The sequence below is a fragment of the Phyllobates terribilis genome, unplaced genomic scaffold (assembly GCF_046119375.1).
Source record: "Phyllobates terribilis strain yellow unplaced genomic scaffold, ASM4611937v1 Scaffold_2__4_contigs__length_985480577, whole genome shotgun sequence".
In the NCBI taxonomy this organism is placed as follows: domain Eukaryota; kingdom Metazoa; phylum Chordata; class Amphibia; order Anura; family Dendrobatidae; genus Phyllobates; species Phyllobates terribilis.
In genome coordinates, this window is record NW_027362762.1 from 391345239 (window position 1) to 391368310 (window position 23072).

The window sequence follows — 23072 nt, forward strand, 5'->3', positions numbered from 1 at the left end:
CTGTGACTACCTGCCCGTCTTCCCAGGTCACCACCCGCTTCCTTACAAGGACCGCCCCCTTGTATAGTAGCTCAGAGGTTCCGCCTCCCAGACCCGTTACAGTTTGCTCGGGCCATGGAACCCGGTGGTACCCAAGCTCCCTCGCTCTCGGACCTATGTCATGAACTGTCCCGTCAGAGGTCCCAACAGGAGTCCATCCTGGGTCACCTGCGGAATGTCAACTCACGCCTGGACACTCTGACTGCTCCACCAGCAACCACCGCTAGAGTCATGACTCGCAACCCGGCAGCGCCGCTGCCCACCAATACCATGGTATCCTGCTCCGGACCCCGGCTTTCTGCACCTCCTCGCTTCGGAGGCGACTCCGCTCAGGCTCGGGGCTTCATAAACCAGTGCACCCTGCACTTTGAACTCCTGTCCCACCAGTTTAATTCCGACCGGGCCAAAGTAGCCTTCATCATGTCCCATCTCACGGGGGAGGCACTGGCTTGGCTGAATCCTCTATGGGAGAGAGGAGACCCCCTGGTGTCCGACTTGCCTGCCTTTCTCACGGCTTTCCGGAAAGTCTTCGACGAACCTGGACGGAAGACCTCATCCGCATCGTCTCTGCTACGCCTCCGTCAGGGAAGTCTCACCGTGGGCCAATATGCCATACGGTTCCGTACCCTTGCCTCGGAGCTGGCCTGGGATAACGACGCTCTGGTATCTGTCTTCTGGGAGGGTCTGTCCGGACGTATTAAAGATGAACTCGCCGGTCGGGACATTCCTACCACTCTCGATGATTTAATAACTCTTGCCACCCGGATTGACCTACAGTTCCAGGAGCGTGCCAAAGAGGTCACCCGTGAGAGGAGGTTTCCACGTCTAGCTCCTTCCTTCCAGAAACCCGTCACTCCCTCCGTTTCTCCCCAGGAACACCCTCCTGAGCCTATGCAGGTCGACCAGACCAAGATGGTCAAAACCCGTCAGGACTTACGCCGTGCCGAGGGGAGCTGCTTCTACTGTGGCAGTAAGGAGCACCGGATCCGTACCTGCCCGGAGAGGTCGGGAAACGCCTGTGTCTAGGTTCGCTCAGAGAGGTCGACGTAGACAAGAATAAATCCTCTCCATCTCTGCTGCTGTCAGTCTCAATCGTCTGCGGGGAGAACCGTTATTTCGAACTAGCCCAACTTGACTCTGGAGCAGCCGGGAATCTTATTTCACAGTCCCTGGTAGAGAAATACCGCATCCCCACCAAACCTCTGGCTGTACCCTTGTCTGTTGCTGCCGTGGATGGGGGCCTCTTACCACGTCCCATCCAACTCATCACCGAATCCATTACTCTACAGGTGGGAATGCTGCATTCTGAGAGTATCTCCTTTCATGTTCTGCCTGGACTCTCTCACGCCCTCTTGCTAGGCCTACCTTGGCTCCAGAGACATGCACCCGTGCTTGACTGGCAGACCGGAGAAGTCCTTCGCTGGGGACAGGACTGTCATAAGTCTTGTCTGGTTCCCGTCCATCCCGTCCGTCCTTCTCCTACCCCAGCTAATCTACCTGGACTTCCGATTCCTTATTGGTCATATGCTGATGTCTTTAATAAAAAGGAGGCAGAGACACTACCCCCTCATAGACCATACGACTGCCCTATCGACCTGTTACCCGGTACTACTCCTCCCCGTGGGCGTATTTACCCATTGTCCGCTGCTGAGACCCGGTCTATGTCCGAGTATATTGAGGAGAATCTGGCCCCGGGATTTATCCGGAAATCTACCTCCCCGGCGGGAGCAGGCTTCTTCTTTGTTAAAAAGAAGGACGGCTCTCTCCGTCCCTGCATAGACTATAGAGGCCTAAACCAGATCACGGTGAAGAATAAGTACCCCCTTCCGCTCATTCCGGAATTATTTGATCGTCTGAGGGGGGCTAGAATCTTCACCAAACTGGACCTTCGTGGGGCGTACAACCTGGTCCGTATCCGTCAGGGGGATGAATGGAAGACGGCATTCAACACCCGGGACGGCCACTACGAATATCTGGTAATGCCCTTCGGTCTCTGTAACGCTCCCGCCGTCTTTCAAGAGTTGGTCAATGACATCTTCCGGGACCTTCTCTACTCCTGCGTGGTGGTGTACCTGGACGACATCTTGGTCTTCTCTCCGGATCTCCAGACTCACCGGAGGGATGTTCGTCAGGTCCTGCTCAGGCTCAGGCAGAACCACCTCTTCGCTAAATATGAGAAGTGCCTCTTTGAGCAGACCTCGCTTCCGTTTTTGGGCTACATAATTTCTCAGACCGGCCTACGAATGGATCCTGAGAAACTGTCTGCCATCGAGAAGTGGCCTCGACCGGAGGGGTTGAAGGCCATTCAGCGGTTCCTGGGCTTCGCCAACTACTACCGCCTCTTCATACCGCACTTCTCTTCCTGGACTGCCCCAATTTCCGCGCTCACCCGTAAGGGCACTAATCCCAGAGAGTGGCCGCCCGAAGCAGAGGAGGCCTTTCTTTCCTTAAAACAGGCCTTCTCTTCCGCCCCGGTGCTGCATCGCCCTGATGGCAACAAGCAGTTCTTCCTGGAGGTTGACGCCTCCTCCTCTGGAGCCGGAGCGGTACTTACCCAAAAATCGTCTTCCGGGAGAATGGTAACTTGTGGCTTCTTCTCCAAACTCTTCTCCTCTTCTGAGCGCAACTATTCCATAGCAGATCGAGAGTTATTGGCCATCAAGCTGTCATTGGAGGAGTGGCGTTACCTGCTGGAAGGGGCTCTTCACCCGGTAATAATTTACACTGACCACAAGAACTTGGCTTACCTCCAGCATGCCCAGAGACTTAACCCGCGCCAAGCCCGGTGGTCCTTGTTTTTTGCTCGCTTTGATTTTGTTCTTCATTTTCGCCCGGCTGACAAAAACATCAAGGCGGACGCCTTATCCCGATCCTTTATGGTGTCTGATCTCGAGGAGGAACCGAAACACATCATCGATCCCGCCAGAGTAATGCAGGTGGCTTCCGTGAGTCTAAATCGTCTCCCTCCCGGTAAGACGTTTGTATCAGTACCTGATCGGGAGAAGATCCTACACTGGGGTCACTCGTCTAAACTAGCTGGCCACGCCGGTCAGAAAAAGACCCTCCAGCTTATTACCCGGCACTACTGGTGGCCTACCCTGCACAAGGACGTAATAGACTTTGTTTCTGCCTGTGTGTCCTGCGCCCGCAACAAGGTTCCGAGACATCTGCCAGCCGGTCGCCTCCTTCCGCTCCCAGTACCTGCTGCCCCCTGGCAGCATATAGCAATGGACTTTATAACTGATCTCCCCGTCTCTGCCGGTTGTACGGTCATTTGGGTGGTCGCTGACCGCTTTTCCAAGATGGCTCCTTTCGTTCCCCTGCCAGGCCTCCCGTCTGCACCCGAGCTGGCTAAAGACTTTATCCGCCACATCTTCCGTCTTCATGGACTGCCCCTCCACATAGTGTCGGATCGTGGGGTACAGTTCACCTCACGCTTCTGGAGAGCCACTTGTAAACTGCTAGATGTCACCCTGGACTTCTCCTCCGCTTACCACCCACAGTCTAATGGTCAAGTGGAGCGGATCAATCAGAACCTGACCAGTTACCTCCGGCACTTCGTTAATGCCCACCATTCAGACTGGGTGGATCTCCTGCCATGGGCCGAATTTTCTTACAACAATCACGAGAGCGAATCTTCCTCCAAATCCCCGTTTTTTGTTGTCTTCGGTCAGCATCCTCGGATCCCATTTCCCGTCTCCACCTCGGTGGACAATCCGGCTGCGGAATCTCTTGTTAACAAATTTTCCTCCATATGGGAGAGCACCCGGTCCGCACTCCTTCTGTCATCCGAGCGTATGAAAAGACATGCTGACAAAAAACGTCTGGATCCTCCTCAATTCCGTCCAGGGGATAAGGTCTGGCTCTCGTCCAAATATGTCCGGCTCAAGATTCCTTCCTATAAGTTAGGGCCTCGGTTCATCGGTCCTCTGGAGGTCATCAGTCAGATCAACCCGGTGGCCTATAAATTGAAACTCCCGGCCAACTTGCAGATCTCTAACTCCTTCCATGTATCTCTCCTCAAACCTGTGGTACTTAACTCTTTTTCCAAGTCTACAGGTACGCCTCCTGCTCCGGTTTCCGCTGAAAACGAATTTGAGGTAGAGAACATTCTGGCCACCAAAAGGGTAAGAGGGAAGACCTTTTTTCTGGTAGATTGGAAGGGGTTTGGTCCTGAAGAGAGAACGTGGGAGCCCCGGGAGAACATCCATGCCCCTCTCATCCTAGCTAAATTTCTCTCTGGCCTAAAAAAGGGGGGGCCTAAGGGGGGGGGGTACTGTAGCACCGGCGTCCCTGCCCTCTGCTAGGCAGGGACGCTGTTCCCCTCACCCCTCTGCTCCGAGCCCGGCGTCCTCCTCCCGCTCTGCTGGCAGTGCGCGCTCCTTCCCGGCCACTGTTCTTAGGGCGCGCGCGCTCCCTCCCTCTTAAAGGGGCCGCGCGCGCTGTCCTAAGGAGTCCCCGGCCAATGGCCGGAGGACTTCACCATATATAAGGCACCTCCTCCAAAATGGAGGTGCCCAAGCAATGTTGTTGCACTGTTCACTACTCTGCTTCAGCCCTCAGGTCCCGTTGCCAGTTACCTGCCAGAAACCTGCCAGTTTGCTGTCTGTTTCCTGCCTGACATTCCTCCTACCTGCTTGCTAGCCTGAGGTCCGACGGTCTGCCTTCCTACCGCTGTCAGTCTGTCTATGGACCAGCTTGCCCGCTCACCTGGGAGCGCTCATCTGCTACCTATCTGTTTGCCTACCTGGAGGCTCTGCCGTCACATGCTGTGACCACCTGCTTATCCAGAGACTCTCGCCTGCTCACCTGGGAGCACTCATCTGCATCCGCCTGTTAGCCTACCTGGAGGCTCCGCCGTCACATGCTGTGACCACCTGCTTATCCTGAGACTCTCGCCTGCTCACCTGGGAGCACTCATCTGCATCCGCCTGTTAGCCTACCTGGAGGCACCGCCGTCACATGCTGTGACCACCTGCTTCTCCAGTGACTCTCGCCTGCTCACCTGGGAGCACTCATCTGTCATCCGCCTGCTAGCCTACCTGGAGGCTCAGCCGTCACAGGTCGTACCAGCCCGTTCACCCAGAGACTGCCCCGGTCACTTGCTGTGACCTCCTGCCCGTTCACCCAGAGACTGCCCCGGTCACTTGCTGTGACCTCCTGCCCGTTTACCCAGAGACTGTCCCGGTCACTTGCCGTGACCACCTGCCCGTTTACCCAGAGACTGTCCCGGTCACCTGCTGTGACTACCTGCCCATCTTCCCTGGTCACCACCCGCTTCCTTACAAGGACCGCCCCCTTGTATAGTAGCTCAGAGGTTCCGCCTCCCAGACCCGTTACAATAAAAAGAGCATCTATTCTAAACACTGACACCAGATGGACCTCACAATAATCAATGGGGTTCCTCTCAGCTCTATTTGCATGTAAAGCCCCCGTCACACTAAGCGAGATCGCTAGCGAGATCTCTGCTGAGTCACAAGTTTTGTGACGCAACAGCGACCTCAGTCGCGATCTCGCAACATTTGTCACTTAGCAGCGACCAGGCCCCTGCTGTGAAATCTCTGGTCGTGTCGGAATGGTCTGGTCATTTCTTTGATCGTTGAGGTCCCGCTGGGTAGCATGCATTGGTGTTTGACACCTTACCAACGACCTTGTTGACGACTCAGACACAGAAACACATACAGTGCCTACAAGTAGTATTCAACCCCCTGCTGATTTAGCTGGTTTGATAAGATGCAAATAAGTTAGAGCCTTCAAACTGCAAACGAGAGTAGGTTTTATGAACAGAAGCATAAATCTTACAAACCAAAAAGTTATGTTGCTCAGTTGAATTTTATTAAATTTTAAACATAAAAGTGTGGGTCAATTATTATACAACCCCTATGTTTAATATTTTGTGGAATAACCCTTGTTTGCAATTACAGCTAATAATCGTCTTTTATAAGACCTGATCAGGCCGGCACAGGTCTGTGGAGTTATCTTGGCCCACTCCTCCATGCAGTTCTTCTCCAAGTTATCTAGGTTCTTTGGGTGTCTCATGTGGACTTTATTCTTGAGCTCCTTCCACAAGTTTTCAATTGGGTTAAAGTCAGGAGACTGACTAGGCCACTCCAACACCTTGACTTTTTCCCTATTGAACCAGGCCTTGGTTTTCTTGGCTGTGTGCTTTGGGTCGTTGTCTTGTTGGAAGATGAAATTACGACCCATCTTAAGATCTTTGATGGAGGAGCGGAGGTTCTTGGCCAAAATCTCCAGGTAGGCCGTGCTATCCATCTTCCCATGGATGCGGACCAGATGGCCAGGCCCCTTGGCTGAGAAACAGCCCCACAGCATGATGCTGCCATCACCATGCTTGACTGTAGGGATGGTATTCTTGGGGTCGTATGCAGTGCCATCCAGTCTCCAAACGTCACGTGTGTGGTTGGCACCAAAGATCTCGATCTTGGTCTCATCAGACCATAGAACCTTGAACCAGTCTGTCTCAGAGTCCTCCAAGTGATCATGAGCAAACTGTAGACGAGCCTTGACATGACGCTTTGAAAGTAAAGGTACCTTACGGGCTCGTCTGGAACGGAGACCATTGCGGTGGAGTACGTTACTTATGGTATTGACTGAAACCAATGTCCCCACTGCCATGAGATCTTCCCGGAGCTCCTTCCTTGTTGTCCTTGGGTTAGCCTTGACTCTTTGGACAAGCCTGGCCTCGGCACGGGAGGACACTTTCAAAGGCTGTCCTGGCCGTGGAAGGCTAACAGTAGTTCCATAAGCCTTCCACTTACGGATGATGCTCCCAACAGTGGAGACAGGTAGGCCTAACTCCTTGGAAAGGGTTTTGTACCCCTTGCCAGCCTTGTGACCCTCCACGATCTTGTCTCTGATGGCCTTGGAATGCTCCTTTGTCTTTCCCATGTTGACCATGTCTGAGTGCTGTTCACAAGTTTGGGGAGGGTCTTAAATAGTCAGAAAAGGCTGGCAAAAGAGATCTTTAATCCACACATGTGAAGCTCATTATTCTTGGTGCCTGAACTACTTCTTAATACTTTAGGGCAGGGGTCTCAAACACGCGGCCCCTGAGGCTGCTTTATGCGGCCCGCAGGCACAGACCCCTTGACGATCCCGACCTGGTCCAGGAGGAGCCGCCGACAGCAGCGCTGAATTGCCACACAGAGACTGTTTCCCAGCACTGCATTTCCAATGCCAGCCGCTGGCCAATCAGAGGCCAGCAGCTGATATCTGCGTGTCGGCGCAGCGAGTATGACGTCATTGCCATATGCAGATGTCAGCTGCTGGCCTCTGATTGGCCAGCGGCTGGTATTGGAAATGCAGTGCTGGGAGACAGTCTCTGTGTGGCAATTCAGCGCTGCTGTCGGCGGCTCCTCCTGGACCAGGTCGGGATCGTCAAGGGGTCGGACTCTGTGGTGCCTGCGGGCCACATCTGCAGGAAGGCCGTCGAGGGAACGGAGGACAGGTGAGAATCATCTTTTTTTTTTTCTATTTTATGTGTGTGAAGAACAACACAGGGGGCACATAGCCACAAGAGGGGACCTGGATGGGGCACATAGCCACAAGATGGGCACCTGGATGGGGCACATAGCCACAAGATGGGGACCTGGATGGGGCACATAGCCACAAGATGGGGACCTGGATGGGGCACATAGCCACAAGATGGGGACCTGGATGGGGCACATAGCCACAGGATGGGGACCTGGATGGGGCACATAGCCACAAGAGGGGACCTGGATGGGGCACATAGCCACAAGATGGGGACCTGGATGGGGCACATAGCCACAAGATGGGGACCTGGATGGGGCACATAGCCACAAGATGGGGACCTGGATGGGGCACATAGCCACAAGATGGGGACCTGGATGGGGCACAGAGCCACAAGATGGGGACCTGGATGGGGCACAGAGCCACAAGATGGGGACCTGGATGGGGCACAGAGCCACAAGATGGGGACCAGAGCCACAAGATGGGGACCTGGATAGGGAACATTGCCACAGGATGGGGACCTGGATGGGGCACATAGCCCCAAGATGGGGACCTGGATGAGGCACATTAGTACAAGATGGGCGCCAGGATGGGGAACGTTGCTACAGGATGGGGACCTGGATGGGGCACATAGCCACAGGATGGGGACCTGGATGGGGCACATTAGTAAAAGATGGGGACTTGGATGGGGAACATTACTACAAGATGTTTTCCATTATTACTATATGATGCTAATTGTAAGACAATATTACTGTATGTGGCCAATTGGGGGAAATAAAATTGTAAAAAAAATAAAAAATAAAATAAAGCATGAAAAAATATTGGGCACTAAAAATGCTGTTTTATATGTAAACTAAAGTAAACACAAAAAAGTGCACGTTTATTATCGCCACATCCATAACGACGCAAGCCATAAAAAAATAAACACGGCAAAAATGTTCAAAAGGTGTACACAAAAAAATTGGTATCACTAAAAATGTCACATTGAACAAAGAATGCGGCCCCCCAAATTCAAATTTTTTCCATGTGCGGCCCATATACCCAGCCGAGTTTGAGACCCCTGCTTTAGGGGGACCAAACAGAATTCTTGTGGTTTGAGGGGTTGAATAATAAATGACACTCTGAATTAACTTTTTACGTTTTAAAAAAAAATAAATAAAATTTGCTGCAGTGCATTTCCCACTTCCAGGCTGATCTACAGTACAAATGTCACAATGCCAAGTTAATTCCGCATGTGTCAACCAGCTAAATCTGCAGGGGGTTGAATACTACTTGTAGGCACTGTAGGCGTGCATCGTTATACAGATCGTTACAGGTCACTGCATCGTTGCTGCGTCGTTGGGAAGATTTGACTGTTTAACATCTCACCAGCGACCACATAGCGGCGCAGCAACGATCCCTGACAGGTCGTATCGTTGTCGGGATCGCTGTAGGGTCGCTTAGTGTGACGGGGCCTTTAGGAAACAAATCCATTTTGGGCAGGAATGGTTTGTCTGTTCGTAAAATGTAACAAACAGAAGGACCACACAGACATCAGCAGAGCCTGGATAAAAAGTGCTGCAGAGATGCCCTCATTACCTGGGTCCAGTAGGAGATTACAGGTAACTTGATGGCAGTCTATACGTTCTTCTGCGCATGACTTTGCGGTTAGAATGGCATCCACCTACTTGTTCACCAACACTTTGAAGAGTAGTGAAATCTCCATGGCTGTTGTGGGACAAGTGCCTTGGGTGGTGTATGGATGGGGGATTACGGGTACGTCACAGAGAAGACTGCTTGGTAATGTCCGTCTCCCATAAACGGTCCTTTCCTTACCATATTCATCCACAAATTTACTGTAGAAATTTCTGACTGAAAATCAGCTGAAATTTGGTTGTTTCAGTGTCCGGCACATGGGTTCATTTCAAAGTATTTGGTCAGTATTTTACCTCAGTATGTATAAGCCAAAACCAGGAGTGGGTGATAAATACAGAAGTGGTGACGTGTTTCTATTATACTTTTCCTCGGATTGTGCCACTCCTGGTTTTGGCTTACAAATACTGATGTAAAATACTGAATGTGTGAACGTGGCCTTACTGACAGGTCTCTTCCATGTGTACATATGAAGAAACCTCTCAATCACCTGGAGCACAGCGGAGAGAAGCCGGGCGGGGGGCATTACCGGACTAGTCAGATCTCTCCCTATAGTCCCCGGCTGGATGATCAAATGGTGTTTTCTTTGAAACACCGGATCGTTTCAGAGTAAAACAAATCTGGCTGCAGTTGTTATTGACGTGGACTCACATGTAGTGATGAGCGAACATGCTTGGGTGCTCGCTGAGTATCTTCAGCGTGCTCGGTGATATGTTTGAGTCACTCCGTGTGCATAATTTGCAACTGTTTCACAGCTTTAATACATGTGAGGAGTCCCTGTTTCTTAGGCATTCCTCACATGTATTAAAGCTGTCAAACAGTCGCAAATCATGCACTGGAGTGACTCAAACATAACACCTGAGCACACCGAAGATACTCAGAAAACACCTGAGCATGCTCGCCGAAAGGGTTAACAGAACATGCTCGCTCATCACTACTCACATGGCCTGGGTTTTGAGCAGCATGAATCGCGACAAGTTCCCATTAAAAGGGGTATTCCAGTAACAAAGTTATTAAGTTGGGTGGATCAACTCGTGGGGCTCTAGCCAATTGGCCAGGTCAGTAGTCTGTGGCTGATGGACAGGGGGACGCCAATCTCTTACCTGCACTGCTTTTCATTATCCAAGCTGGCACAACAGCAGGGCCAGCCGGCTAATCAAAGGTAAGAGATTGGTGACCCCGTCCAGCAGCCACAGATCACTGCCAGAACGATGGACCAGAGCCAGTGAATAAATCCACCCAAGTATAGCTATTACCTGCTCTGGAGATGGGCTAGAGTCCCTGTGGTCAGACCCCATCAGTCTAGAAGTTATCACCTATCCTGTGGAATACCCCTTTAATTCTACCCTTCTTATTCAATGGATAGTAATCACAGGGGTCCTGTAATGGCAGCACAGAATAGATCACTAGGCACCAATCATGGAGAGGACGGGTCATCACATGAATGCACAGAGGAGTGCAGCGCACAGTGCGCACCCGACAGCGCGAGCCGCCATTACTCCTCTACTCTAGTACTCTCTGTTCGTTTTGTCCCTTTTGAATAAAGCTTAGTGAAGAGACTGCCGGGGAGGGAGCGCAGGGCCGGGGGAGGTGCAGACAGAAGGCGGGAGAGACAGCCGCCGTACGGAGGAGGGGACAGACACACAGGAAGCGGTGCAGGGGACACGGACCTCCCGGGACCGGAGACGGCTGCGCTTGTGGTTTCGCTCCTAGACGACAAAGGCCAAGCAGTGAATAGCGCCGTCCGCAGACACCGGCTGGGAGCAGGGCTGTCATACTGGGAATGCTGGGCTCAGCCTGGGAGAACGGTAAGTGGTTGGGAACCGAATGCGTGCGGCCGGCGCTGCTGTATATAATGTGAACACTGGCCTGGGATGACCCGCACTCCCGCGGGCGTACACCCTCCTCATAGCTCCTCCCCCTGTGCCTGCTGCAGGACTTCTCCACAAGAATGACAAATGCAGAGCTGTCACCCGGCCACGCTGTAGTGTAAGGCCATCTGCTGCCTGCCCCGTGCCACTGCTGCCTGTCATCTGCTGCCTGCCCCGTGCCACTGCTGCCTGTCATCTGCTGCCTGCCCCGTGCCACTGCTGCCTGTCATCTGCTGCCTGCCCCGTGCCACTGCTGCCTGTCATCTGCTGCCTGTCATCTGCTGCCTGCCCCGTGCCACTGCTGCCTGCCCCGTGCCACTGCTGCCTGTCATCTGCCGCCTGTCCCGTGCCACTGCCGCCTGTCCCGTGCCACTGCCGCCTGCCCCGTGTCACGGCTGCCTGCCGTCGATCGCCTGCCCCGTGTCACGGCTGCCTGCCGTCGGCCGCCTGCCCCATGTCACGGCTGCCTGCCGTCGGCCGCCTGCCCCGTGTCACGGCTGCCTGCCGTCGGCCGCCTGCCCCGTGTCACGGCTGCCTGCCGTCGGCCGCCTGCCCCGTGTGACGGGGCTACATGACGACTATGGTTTGTGACAATCATCATGTGGCCAAAGATCACTGTGTGCTGCCGCTAAATCACAGCATAATGCGAGAGCCGTCACAATGCGACCCGCAAGGTGCTATGACATTATCTGAAAGCCAGGAGCCATTTGGATTTTTTTGTGATTTGCTCGCCATGGTTGTAGTACCTAGCTGTACCCCATGCTGTTACATAGCAATGGCATACATCAGTCTCTGGCCGGGTGACCTGTGTCACGGCCACGGTCACCATGTAGCCCCGGCCTAATATTGATATGCTGTGTTGGGACTAGTGCATGAAGAGAGGGGGCGGAGTATGGCACAGAGATCACTGGAGAGAGACCATGCCAGTCATGCCATGCCCCCTGCACTTGTCAGAATACAGCATGTGTGCCTATATTACTGTAGATAACAAACTAAGCTTTACTACTAACACATTAATGTTCCAGCGTCGCCTTTACTGCTCTTCAAAATTCTTTGGGAACAGAGTTGTAGATCTAAAATGTGACTGCTGCTGCCAGTCACTAGCATCATCAGTCTCATGCTGTCTAATTGGCATCACCTTTTGAGCCTAGTGATTGGCTGCAGTGGTCACATGACATGTACAGGAGGTTGCCGCTGCAGCTCTGCCAACAGATACTAACAGAGCAGTGGAGAGGCGGCTCTAGAGCGGCAGGTGCTTCAGCAGAAAGGGAATGTTTGTCTTCACGCATCACCTGCCTTTCACTTTTTTTAAAATTAATTTATCTATTTATTTAGACTCTCCCTGCAGGGTTGCTTTAAACAGGATTTCACATCCAATTAGTGGCAGTCATAGAATATGGTGCTCTACACCATCTGAGTCCACGATTAGTGCACATGTCTATGCTCTCGCCTCTGAAACTAGAAGGCGCTCACTTTAATCTTCTAAAACCTGCACTGATTAGTGCAATGAACTGTAGGGTAAATTGAGCTGCCATTAATTGAGGATGGCTTTCTGGGCTACAGTTTATACACTGTACACAAAGCCCATGCATCAGTTTTATTGACGCAATGTAGATTTTCAACCCCACCAGTCATCTCGTAATGATGTAATCGATGTTCTTCGCATAGTTAAGGGACGCTGGTGACATGAACCCGCCATGTAGAGGGCCTACACTTCTGTTTGTGGCCTGGTTGTTCAGTACCTTTATATAGGGTGTTTGGCGGAGGAACAATGGAGGCCATTCCTGATTACCGTATATACTCGAGTATAAGCAGAGGTACCTAATTTTACCACAAAAAAACTGGGAAAACGTATTGACTCGAGTATAAGCTTAGGGTGCGAAATGCCGCAGCTACTGGTAAATTTCCCCATCCTGGTACGCATGGCCCCCTCATCCCCCAATCCTGGTACGCATGGCACCCCTCATCACCCAATCCTGGTACGCATGGCACCCCTCGTCCGCCCAATCCTGGGACGCATGGCGCCCCTCGTCCGCCCAATCCTGGGACGCGTGGCGCCCCTCGTCCGCCCAATCCTGGTACGCGTGGCGCCCCTCGTCCGCCCAATCCTGGGACGCATGGCACACATGCACACATAAAAAAATAAACACTTATACTCCCCTTCCTTCCTCACCTCTGCTCCAGCGCTGCGTCCTGTTCTGCTGCAGCAGCTCATCAGCATCTGAGCAGCGCATGGCATCACAGCCATGTGCTCTCAGACGCTGATGTGAGCTGCCGGCCCAGCATATTCACTCCTCGCCACGCCGGGACTATGGACTGTGGATAGGAGCGAATATGCATTCTCTTTAGTAGCGGGCAGTTTCTCCAGGAGCTGCGGCTCAGCGCTCTTCCGTTCCAGCTACTAAATAGAATGAATATTCATTCTTCTCCACGCCCATGGGAGTGGAGAAGAGGGAATATTCATTTCCCTTTAGCAGCCGGCACACGTAGCTGCAGCAGTGGCTACTGCGTGTGCCCCGCTCCTCCTCCTCCGCCTCAACCCCCCCCCCCCACCACCACCACTATCCACCAACGGAATATGTATATACTCGAGTATAAGCCGAGGGGGACTTTTTCAGCACAAAAAAATGTGCTGAAAAACTCGGTTTATACTCGAGTATATACCCAGAAGAGAAAAATGTCCTGTCTCTACTGTAAACTATATCGCCATACCACCACCTCAGATGAGAATCTTTTTTCTGATGGAGCTCAAGGCTGTTTTTCCCATTTCTCTTTTCAGACCATCATATGAAGCTCACTTGGGTTCAATGCTGCATTTCAATGTGTTTTGGCAGCATCTTTCCATTCTGTTCTTTTTATTTTTTATAATTTTGATCAGTTTTGTTTTTTTGTATTGTCTTTTTGTCATTTCAATAAACAGTTGAAGTACACAATGTTTTTAAAGTGGCAACATTTTTTATGAAGGAACATATAAGGTGTTTTCCACACTTGTGACATGTTGATTGTCTCTCCAGTACATTGAATAAACCAGTAGGGCTGATTTTCTGCTCTGGCCACGTCTCTGCTGCAAACAAGGGACATTGAATGCTCTCTGTTGACCTCCTGTCAAATTAGCGGCCATGTCTGAAAAAAGCACCTTTGTAAGGTCTCCTATGCTGCATTATGCAATCCTCAACATTGAGATTGCAGCAGCAAGCAGGAAAAGTCGTGAAGTTATGAGAATCATAGGATTGATAAACATGTTAATAATATGCAAATTCTAAAAATATTGGAACACAATTTTTGAAATACCTCAGTTTATTCGGTATTGAGTTTAAGCACCACATGCAGAAATACACACACTTTGCATATCTTAGCAAATCTCATTTTAGAACATGCAGTTTATCCTATTTCAACAAGGTTACTATTGGTTGTCTGAGGACTGGTCTGCCATGCTGAATGCACTTGGGCACACAAATCATTAAAGCGCACCTGTCAGCAGGATTGTGCTCAGTAAACAACATACACTGTCAGGTGGGCGACATTACATTTATTAATATGATACCTTGGTTGATGAAATCCATCCTGTGGTTCTTGTGTAATCTTTATATCAGTTTGGAGATAATGATATGCTCATGCTCTGGGGCGGTCTGTGGGGGGACGCTCTATCGGGTGCTCTGCTTACATATTCATCTGTATGCTCTTATGACGGCTCACTGTGCCTTCACTGACCTGCCTCCTATTTTACATAATGCATCTAGTAGTGTGGGGCTAGGTAAAAGGTAAAATAGGAGGTAGGTCAGTAATGGCAAAGCAAGCTGTCATAAGAGCATACAGATGAATATGTAAGCAGAGCGCCAGATAGAGCGCCCCCAACAGGCCGTCCCGAAGCACGAGCATATCATCTCCAAACTGAAAGTAAAGATTACACAAGAACCACAGGACAGATTTCATCAACCAAGGTATCATATTAATCAGTGTAATGTTGCCCACCTGACAGTGTATGTAGTTTACTGAGCACAGTCCTGCTGACAGGTGCGCTTTAAGGTCCACTGCTGGTAGCTCCCTTTGCAATTGCCAAAAAATGACGTCCCAGAAGTGCTCAATGGGAGACAAGTCCAGAGATGCTACTACATTTAAGCCATGCTGCCTGCTCACAGTACCAATAGCAACATGCAGTCTGGCATTGTTATGTTGAAAAATGGCTCTGGGGACACTTTGGTTCCATGACCAAATCATTGTAAGATAAAGTTAGTGTACCGGGAATGAAGCCTAAAGAGATCCAGCTACCGTACATTAGGCCATCCCACAACATAATCCCAGGAGTAAGTGTTGTGTTGCCTCGTGAAGGCCTTTTCATGACATTGCTGATATGGTCTTTTCAGAGTCGATGAATGGTGATTAGTATCTATTCTGTACTGCAAATGAGATTAGACATTATATACCCAACCTTAAGGTATCAAACAAGGTGTACACAAACCATCAGAAGACGTCCAGCTGCAGGTGTTCCATTGACCTCACACCATCGCATTCAAAGACTATCATTGTGCATAGTATAACGGCAGTGGAATCGAGGTCTATCCTCATCTGCAATGAATCCTACTTTTGTCTTGAATGCAATGTTAGCTGGAGATTGGTCTGGAGAGCACATAGGCAATGCCACGAAGAGGCCTCCACAATGGAATGTGAAAGTGTCCTAGAAGTTGTATTTCAACCTGACAATGCCAGGCAGCATTTTGCTCATTCTACTGTGAGCAGCCTACATGGCTCAAACGTGCTGCCATGGCCTGCAGTGTTTCTGAACTTGTCTCCCATCAAGCACATTTGAGGTGTCTTTGGTCGGGCATTGAAAATTGACTTGCCAGCAGTGGATCGTGAAGACTTGCATGCCCAAGTGCTTTCATCGTGGTTTTCTTTGAAACCATTATCTCCTTGATAACATGTCAAGTTGTGTACATACGTGTATTTCTGCATGTGGTGTTCATATTCAATACTGAGTATCTCAAGATGTTTCAAATTTTTTTTCTCCAATTTTTCAGCATTTGCAGATCATTAACATGTCTATCATCCAGGGCTGGACTGGGACTAAAGTTCAGCCCTGGCATTTGAAGGTACACAGGCCCACGTGTCGCGTGCTGAATGTGTAATATCCTTGTGCACCTGTATCTTACAATAAGTGAGGTGAGTGTAACTCGACTATATAACATATAGTCACGGCTGCGTCCAGTATTACAGCTCAGTCCTGTTCATTGCTCTTAGTTGCAGGACCTGGCATAGCCGTTATTTTATATACAGAGCTGGGTCTTGTAGATAATGAAGAGGAAGCTGTGCTCTCCATAGTGCTGTGGCCTTTTCATATAGCTAATGGGTACGGATGCAGAGTCAGATACCCCCCCTGAACTAATATTGATGATCTATTCTACAGACAGATGATTAGTTTCATGTTCTTGATCATCACTTCAAAGGCCAGAGTAATTTAATAAAATATAACAATCTAAACCACCCCAGAAAACAAAATATTTTTATTGTTTTACAAAGTAATAAGTTAACATGAAAAGCACAACAGTGCGAAGAACAGTTAAGTAAAAATGTTTAGTGCAATGAAAATTAAGCACCACTCCAGTGTTTATTTTTTGTTTTTATTTTACCACTAGAGCAGTTACATAATCGAAGATCCCTGACCCTAGTCTTAAACTCATCAGCCGCCGTCTTCATCTGTTCTCAGCTCCGTTCCGTTTGGTCTCCACCAGTTTGTGACATGCCATAATATTCCCCCCCACGCTGCCCCTCTGCAAAATATTCCCTCCTATGCTGCCTCTTTCCAAAATATCACCCCCACACTGCCCCCCCCACACACGGTCTCTCTGAATAAACAATCCCCTCCACTACCTCTCACTAAACTGTGCTCCCTTTCACAATTGTTCCCCCAAACCCCTCCCCCACTCATCCACATTGATAAAATCATTTAATCTTTGCCTCTTTGATGGAGCACTTACCGGTTCCTGACGAGTCGCTGCGGCGTCAGCAGCGTGCTGACCTCATCACGCTGCTGCTGACCTCATCACGCTGCTGCTGACCTCATCACGCTGCTGCATGTTGGGGCTGGGGCTGACTAGAGCTCCTCTGCTCCAGTCCAGGCGCCGCAGTGTTCAAATGTATTCGCTTCTGAAAGATGTGAATACATTTCATTATAGGAAGGAGGGAGCGGCGTCTCCTGGACATCTCCGCGTGCCTGATATAGAGGCTTGATCTATCGTGACCGCCACTCTCTTCAGCAGCATGCATGCCAGCCAGCTTTATCTTGCCTTGTGCACATGATCGCGATTCATAATTTAAATCAGCAGGGCCAAGGGGCGGCACAGAACAGCACAGCGCGCCGCCCATGGTCTTGTTGGTTCAAGCTGTGCAGCACAATCGTGTGGGCAAGGCGAGCTACTGCTGGCTGGCATGCATGCTGCTGAAGAGAGAGTGGAGGTGATCGAGCGGCCCAGTACAGGGACCAGCCCTTCTGGCATTTGCCGGATGGCCAGCCCGGCCCTGATATCAACCTTGTAATTTCTATAATAACATCACTTTTTCTTCTTGGTGTTGCAGTTTCAATGTTGAGTAGTGTATAAAGGCAGGATTGGATCGAGGTGGAGACTCTGAGCTCGGGACATACAGTTCTCTGCTTAAAGAGGCCGAGTCAGCAGATGAAAAGTATCTAGTTTTGCTCTTATTTTATTTATGCAGTTTATTATTATTTTTTTAAATCCATCTTGTGGCTCCAAAGATACTGACCTGTTTATATATTGCCCAAAAATGTTATGTTCTTATAGTTGTACAACAAACACATACACAGCAAACCAATATTTCATTATGTAAATGAGACTTAAAGGGGTTATGCCTACAAGGAATAGGTGATAAATGTATGATTGCTGGGTGCATTGCCGTTTGGACTCCCTGTGACTACTTGAATGGATGTCCCTTGACCATTATTGCTCTTCATTGACCACAGTGAGTAGACATTTGAATGGAGCATATGCACTGACATGACTATGGGGCAGACTGAAGCAGCAGAGCGATGTACACTGGTGCCTCCCTCACTCCCATAGTCTTTGAATGTCACAGAACCAACATTGCTCCACTATTACTGCAGCTCTATTCAAACTCCTTATCTCTACGGGAATGCAGAGAGAAGGGACATGACCTCTGCACCCCTCTTCCAGTGATCAGTGGCGGTCTCTACAGTGGGGAGACCTCAGCGATCACAGCTATTACCTATACTGCAGATAGGGGATAAATGCTTTTTGTGGGATATAACCCCTTTTAATGCTTTCAGAATGAACAATTGTAAGGAATTCTTACATTAAGGAGAACGTTCTTCTCATTAGATTGCTGGTATTCTGGCTAACCTACATTTACATAGAAGATTCAGCAATTTTTAGTTTGTGACAGAAAAGGCGCCTTGTTCAGGAGTACTATTGATTTATCTGCCTTGTCTTAAGCCAAATGTGGGGATAAATAAGGACACATAACTTGGTATGGTCCAGCTGTGAGTGATGTATGACCCAACACAGCACACCCCAACCATTGCACTACTATTCCCCGGTGGGGCGTAACAGCAGTATGTGTGCCAATATTATTCATATAACGTATCAAATGATGTCATGTGTGGTCCGCTGGTGCCATTAATTACACTATATAGTAATACCTTAAGAGTAATACAAAAAATAAAACTAATTAAAAAAATTATAAACTGGTTCATTTGTAATTGTCATAGTGCAGTAATAATAAAAATGGTAATACACTTGTAAAGACTAGTTCCAGTAAAGTAGTAAGTTAGTGTAGTGTTAGTGTAGGGAGCACAATTGGGGGAGAAAGGTTGAACTTGATTGACCTAGGTCTTTATTCATCCTACATTACTTTGTTACGATGTCACATTTGGCACCAATTTTAATGGCAGTTGCTCCCATTGCTTGCAGTTAGGTCATAGTACTCTTCCAAAAGTTTCTCAGCTTCTGGTCTCAAGCCAGTTATTATGTCACAATACATGGGAATATGCCTCAGATAACAACGCTGCTTATGTGCGTCCTTATAATATAATATAGGAGAACTCTGAACACTGGCACATTTATCTCTGCTGCCACTGGGGACGTTCTCTGTGAAAAGAAAAAGAAAAAAATATATATATCATTTGGAGCAATTACTGCAATATAATCTCTTCCAGTCAGTTTCTAAAACATAGAATGGATTGATACAGAATTCCAGAGTAACTGGTACAATGTGAAGATTATACCATTATGGCTAAATATCTTTTTCAAGTCACCAGATAGGCAGGAGAACAATGGAGGATTTTTGCCAGAGCTTTCCGAGAGCACAGGAGTCATTAATTTTTAATAACAAATAGATTTATCCATCTGAAAAATTGGACTGAATGCAATGAAATGCGTTGTTTTTATCATAAATTGTACTAAAAAAATAATTCTAATTTAACTCCTCTATTGCTGGGAAACATCGTCAAAAATCTCCTAACTCTGATCCGATTTCTATTTAGGACTGTTGGGAGAGAAATAAGGCAGCAAGATATGCAAAAGTATACTCTTATAAATCCACTGGGATTTGTGTTCCCAATACAAGCCTAGTTGGTGACTGCATCTTGATATAAACCCACTGCTAGACCACTACTGGACCATGATATTGCAATTAGTTACGGTACTTCATTAAAGGGGTTCTCCTCAGTGAAACAAGTTTTCACCTATCCAAAGTCTAGATGATAATTTACTGGTCAATGGGGTCCCAAACACTCAGGCCGGCACCAATCAGCAGAACAGGTAACTTTTATCTCTGTTAAAATGGAACGACGGTGTCCATGCTCGACCAGCATTGCATCCCTATCGGCAGTTGAGCGCTGCGCTCGGCTTTTTCCGGCACCCCCATAGAAAATGAATGGTGCGGCGGTAACGTATCTAACCTTTTGAATAAGTGATAATTTATTTCACCTGAAAAACCCCTCTAATTAGCTAGAGTGAAAAATGGCTTGTCCATCTATAACACGACGGCTGATTAATTTCTATGGGCAGCATGGCATTTCCCCTGTGGTGGAGTGCAGGAGAATTGAACACTTGCTACAGAGTTCCTTTTAATTAAAGCCAATTGCGGGAGTTTCCCAGGAACAAGACACCCTGTAATCAGTAAGAGGACCTCCTAAGGGAGCAGTCACTCGGCCATGTAAATTGGACCACAATACATGGTCTGGCTGACGGATCTCCCGACCTGAGCTTCATATTTCTATGTAGCTGCCATGCAAGGGTCCGGAGAGCCGGCATCAGTCCAAGCATTGCAGTCCCATTTATATGGCCATCTAACTGCGCCCTAGCACAAACAAACTATCTACAGCAGGAGAACGCAATACTTAGGTGATGTGCTGAAATCTACACTGTGAAATCCTCCTTTCCATTTTCCTATGGCATGTTCACACTGCAAACACTAACCATTTTGTCGTCTGATTGATTTTCCAAATATTTCATGGATATTTATCATAAAAATAATTTTAGTAAATGTTTTGTAGTTTCAATAAAGCTATGAACTTTGTTTCTTTTTATTTCCCAGGACCTGCACAATGCGTCGAGGAGGGTGGCGGAATCATGCCAGCAGCGATGATGGCTGGGGTGCCTGCGTATGTCACACACATTATTTTTTCTTGTATATTGGGTGCTTTACCTCTCATTAGGTTATAGCCATTGATCAAATACTAACGATTCACAATGGGTCCAATTTATCTGCATTCCCCTTGTATTGTAGGGATACATTGCGGCTAAGGCACTGAAATTAGATCAGCAGTTTCGGATAGATGCCCCACTGCAGCAAGAGAAGGATGGAACAGCCACTAGCATCTTTAATGGGGTTTCCATTTATGTGAACGGTTATACAGGTATGGTACTTGTACTCTTCTTTAGTATATTTTGTAGATGTAAGCCAAAGCCAATTTCCCACCAAAGGACTTTTTGTACCATTTTATGTAAACTCACCACCTGGATGCTGTCACTGGTGATGGTACAAGTTTCCTGCAGTGGCCAGGCTGAAGGACCTTCTCAGAAGACAGTCTGTGCATTTCCTGCATATTTGTAGATACAGATCAGTGATTTCATGGGCTTTATCGGTTTTCTGTATATGCAGTCATGCACAGAACACACTAATCTGTATTGTATAAATTAGATAAATCAATGCAGTAAAGCAAAACATACCACATGAACACACTGCCAGAATCCACACTTACTAGTATTGGCCAACCTATGTGATACAAACGCTGCATGCAAGGACGTCGGATGCTTAGGCATTAATACATATACGCCAAACGTGCAAAAGTTATCACTGGCCACCATTTCTCTCTTACTTGCCTGACCCTATGTGGTTTTCTTTAAACCTCCAAAATTTATTTCAGGATTATTATCACCTATTTACAAGGGAATAGATGTACCGTATAAGCAGAGGTACCTAATTTTACTCCCAAAAAACTGGGAAAACGTATTGACTCGAGTATAAGCCTAGGGTGGGAAATGCAGCAGCTACTGGTAAATTTCCCCAATCCTGGTATGCATTGCTTCCTTATCCCCAATCCTGGTATGCATTGCTTCCTCATCCCCAATCCTGGTATGCATTGCTTCCTCGTCCCCCAATCCTGGTGTGCAGGGCACCCCTCGTCCCCCAATCCTGGTGTGCAGGGCACCCCTCGTCCCCCAATCCTGGTGTGCAGGGCACCCCTCGTCCCCCAATCCTGGTGTGCAGGGCACCCCCATCACCGCACACACACAAAAAAATAAACCCTTATACTCACCTTCCTTCCTCCCCTCTGCTCCAGCACTGCGTCCTGTTTTCCTGCTGCAGCTCATGTCAGCATGAGAGAGCTCATGGCGTCACAGCCTTGCGCTCTCAGACGCTGCTGTGAGCTGCCGGCTTATTCACTCCTCTCCACGCTGGGACTATGTGCGTGGAGAGGAGCGAATGTGCATTCTCTTTAGTAGCAGGCACTGTCAGCAGGAGCCGCGGCTCAGATCTTCTCAGTTCCCGATACTAAAGAGAATGGGAGTGGAGAAGAGGGAATATTCATTTCCCTTTAGCAACGGGCACACGTGGTAGCTGCAGCAGCGGCTACAGCATGTGCCCAGCTCCGCTGCTGCTACCTGAGTATAAGCCGAGGGGGGCTTTTTCAGCACAAAAAATGGGCTGAAAAACTCATCTTATACTCAAGTATATATGGTAAATCTACATACATTTGAGACAAGGCTCTTTGTTCTCTGCTATCCATAAGATATCTGGTGGATCATTTAGAATGATCCATAGCAATTCTTAGCAGATCCTTAGTGATCCTTAGCAATCAGCAGGCATGTAAGAAGAAATATATATATTAGTTATTGACCATTTTCAAAATGTTTTTTATTTTTCGGTCCATGTTCCCTTCCAGTATTTCTGGTTATAAATAAGAATTGGTGCAAGTATTGGGGGGTAGGATTATTTTTTCCCTCTGGTTAAGGGTTGCCCACTTGTCTGTGCTCCTGTAATTGTGAAGGTTTGCTTGTTGTAAATGGGCTTTGTTCAGTTTTCCTATAATATTGCTGTTTCTCTCTGGACGTGAGCGAAGGCTATGAATTGCATACAAGTCATTGTCACTAGGTTGCGCAGAAGCGGCTGCTGTGTTTCATTCACAATTTTGCAGCGGGCAGACTCGGTATCTCTCTGTAGTACACGTTCTGCATGCATCAAACACTCGGTTGCCTAGCAACACTCGCAAAGCACATCCTGTGTGTGACTGCTCATACAACCCTCGTATTATGTGCTGCGGCTGGAATATTACAGAACAAAGAAAACCAGATCAGGACATAAGAAGGAAGCCAATAAAATGCATACATTTGTGTGAGAAATGGTCATAACCACTTTTTACTGTGCACTTTTGTATAAGAAGACATGATGTATTTGGATACCACTTAGGGTAAGGGCAGATTGACATCAGTGTAGTTTTTAAATCGGTTGTTAAAAGGGCCCATGATTTTGGAGGAGAACAGTGTAATCTGACGGTGCTGT

At 48.6% G+C, this 23072-nt stretch overlaps 1 protein-coding gene across 3 annotated transcripts in view; it reads left to right on the forward strand.

The window, feature by feature from the left end:
• The first annotated feature begins 10723 nt into the window (after nucleotides 1-10723).
• The window catches only part of REV1 (REV1 DNA directed polymerase), a 103083-nt gene continuing 90734 nt past the window's right edge, over nucleotides 10724-23072 (forward strand). Inside the window, exons 1-3 of one of the 3 annotated variants that reach the window (XM_073664855.1) lie at nucleotides 10724-10970; nucleotides 20604-20670; nucleotides 20796-20925. In XM_073664855.1, coding sequence (XP_073520956.1) covers nucleotides 20614-20670; nucleotides 20796-20925 — 187 coding nt within the window. In that variant the 5' untranslated portion in view covers nucleotides 10724-10970; nucleotides 20604-20613. Of the gene's footprint in view, nucleotides 10971-11104; nucleotides 11152-16134; nucleotides 16194-20603; nucleotides 20671-20795; nucleotides 20926-23072 lie in introns of those variants that run through there. The other 2 variants (XM_073664854.1, XM_073664856.1) reach the window with 2 other exon arrangements.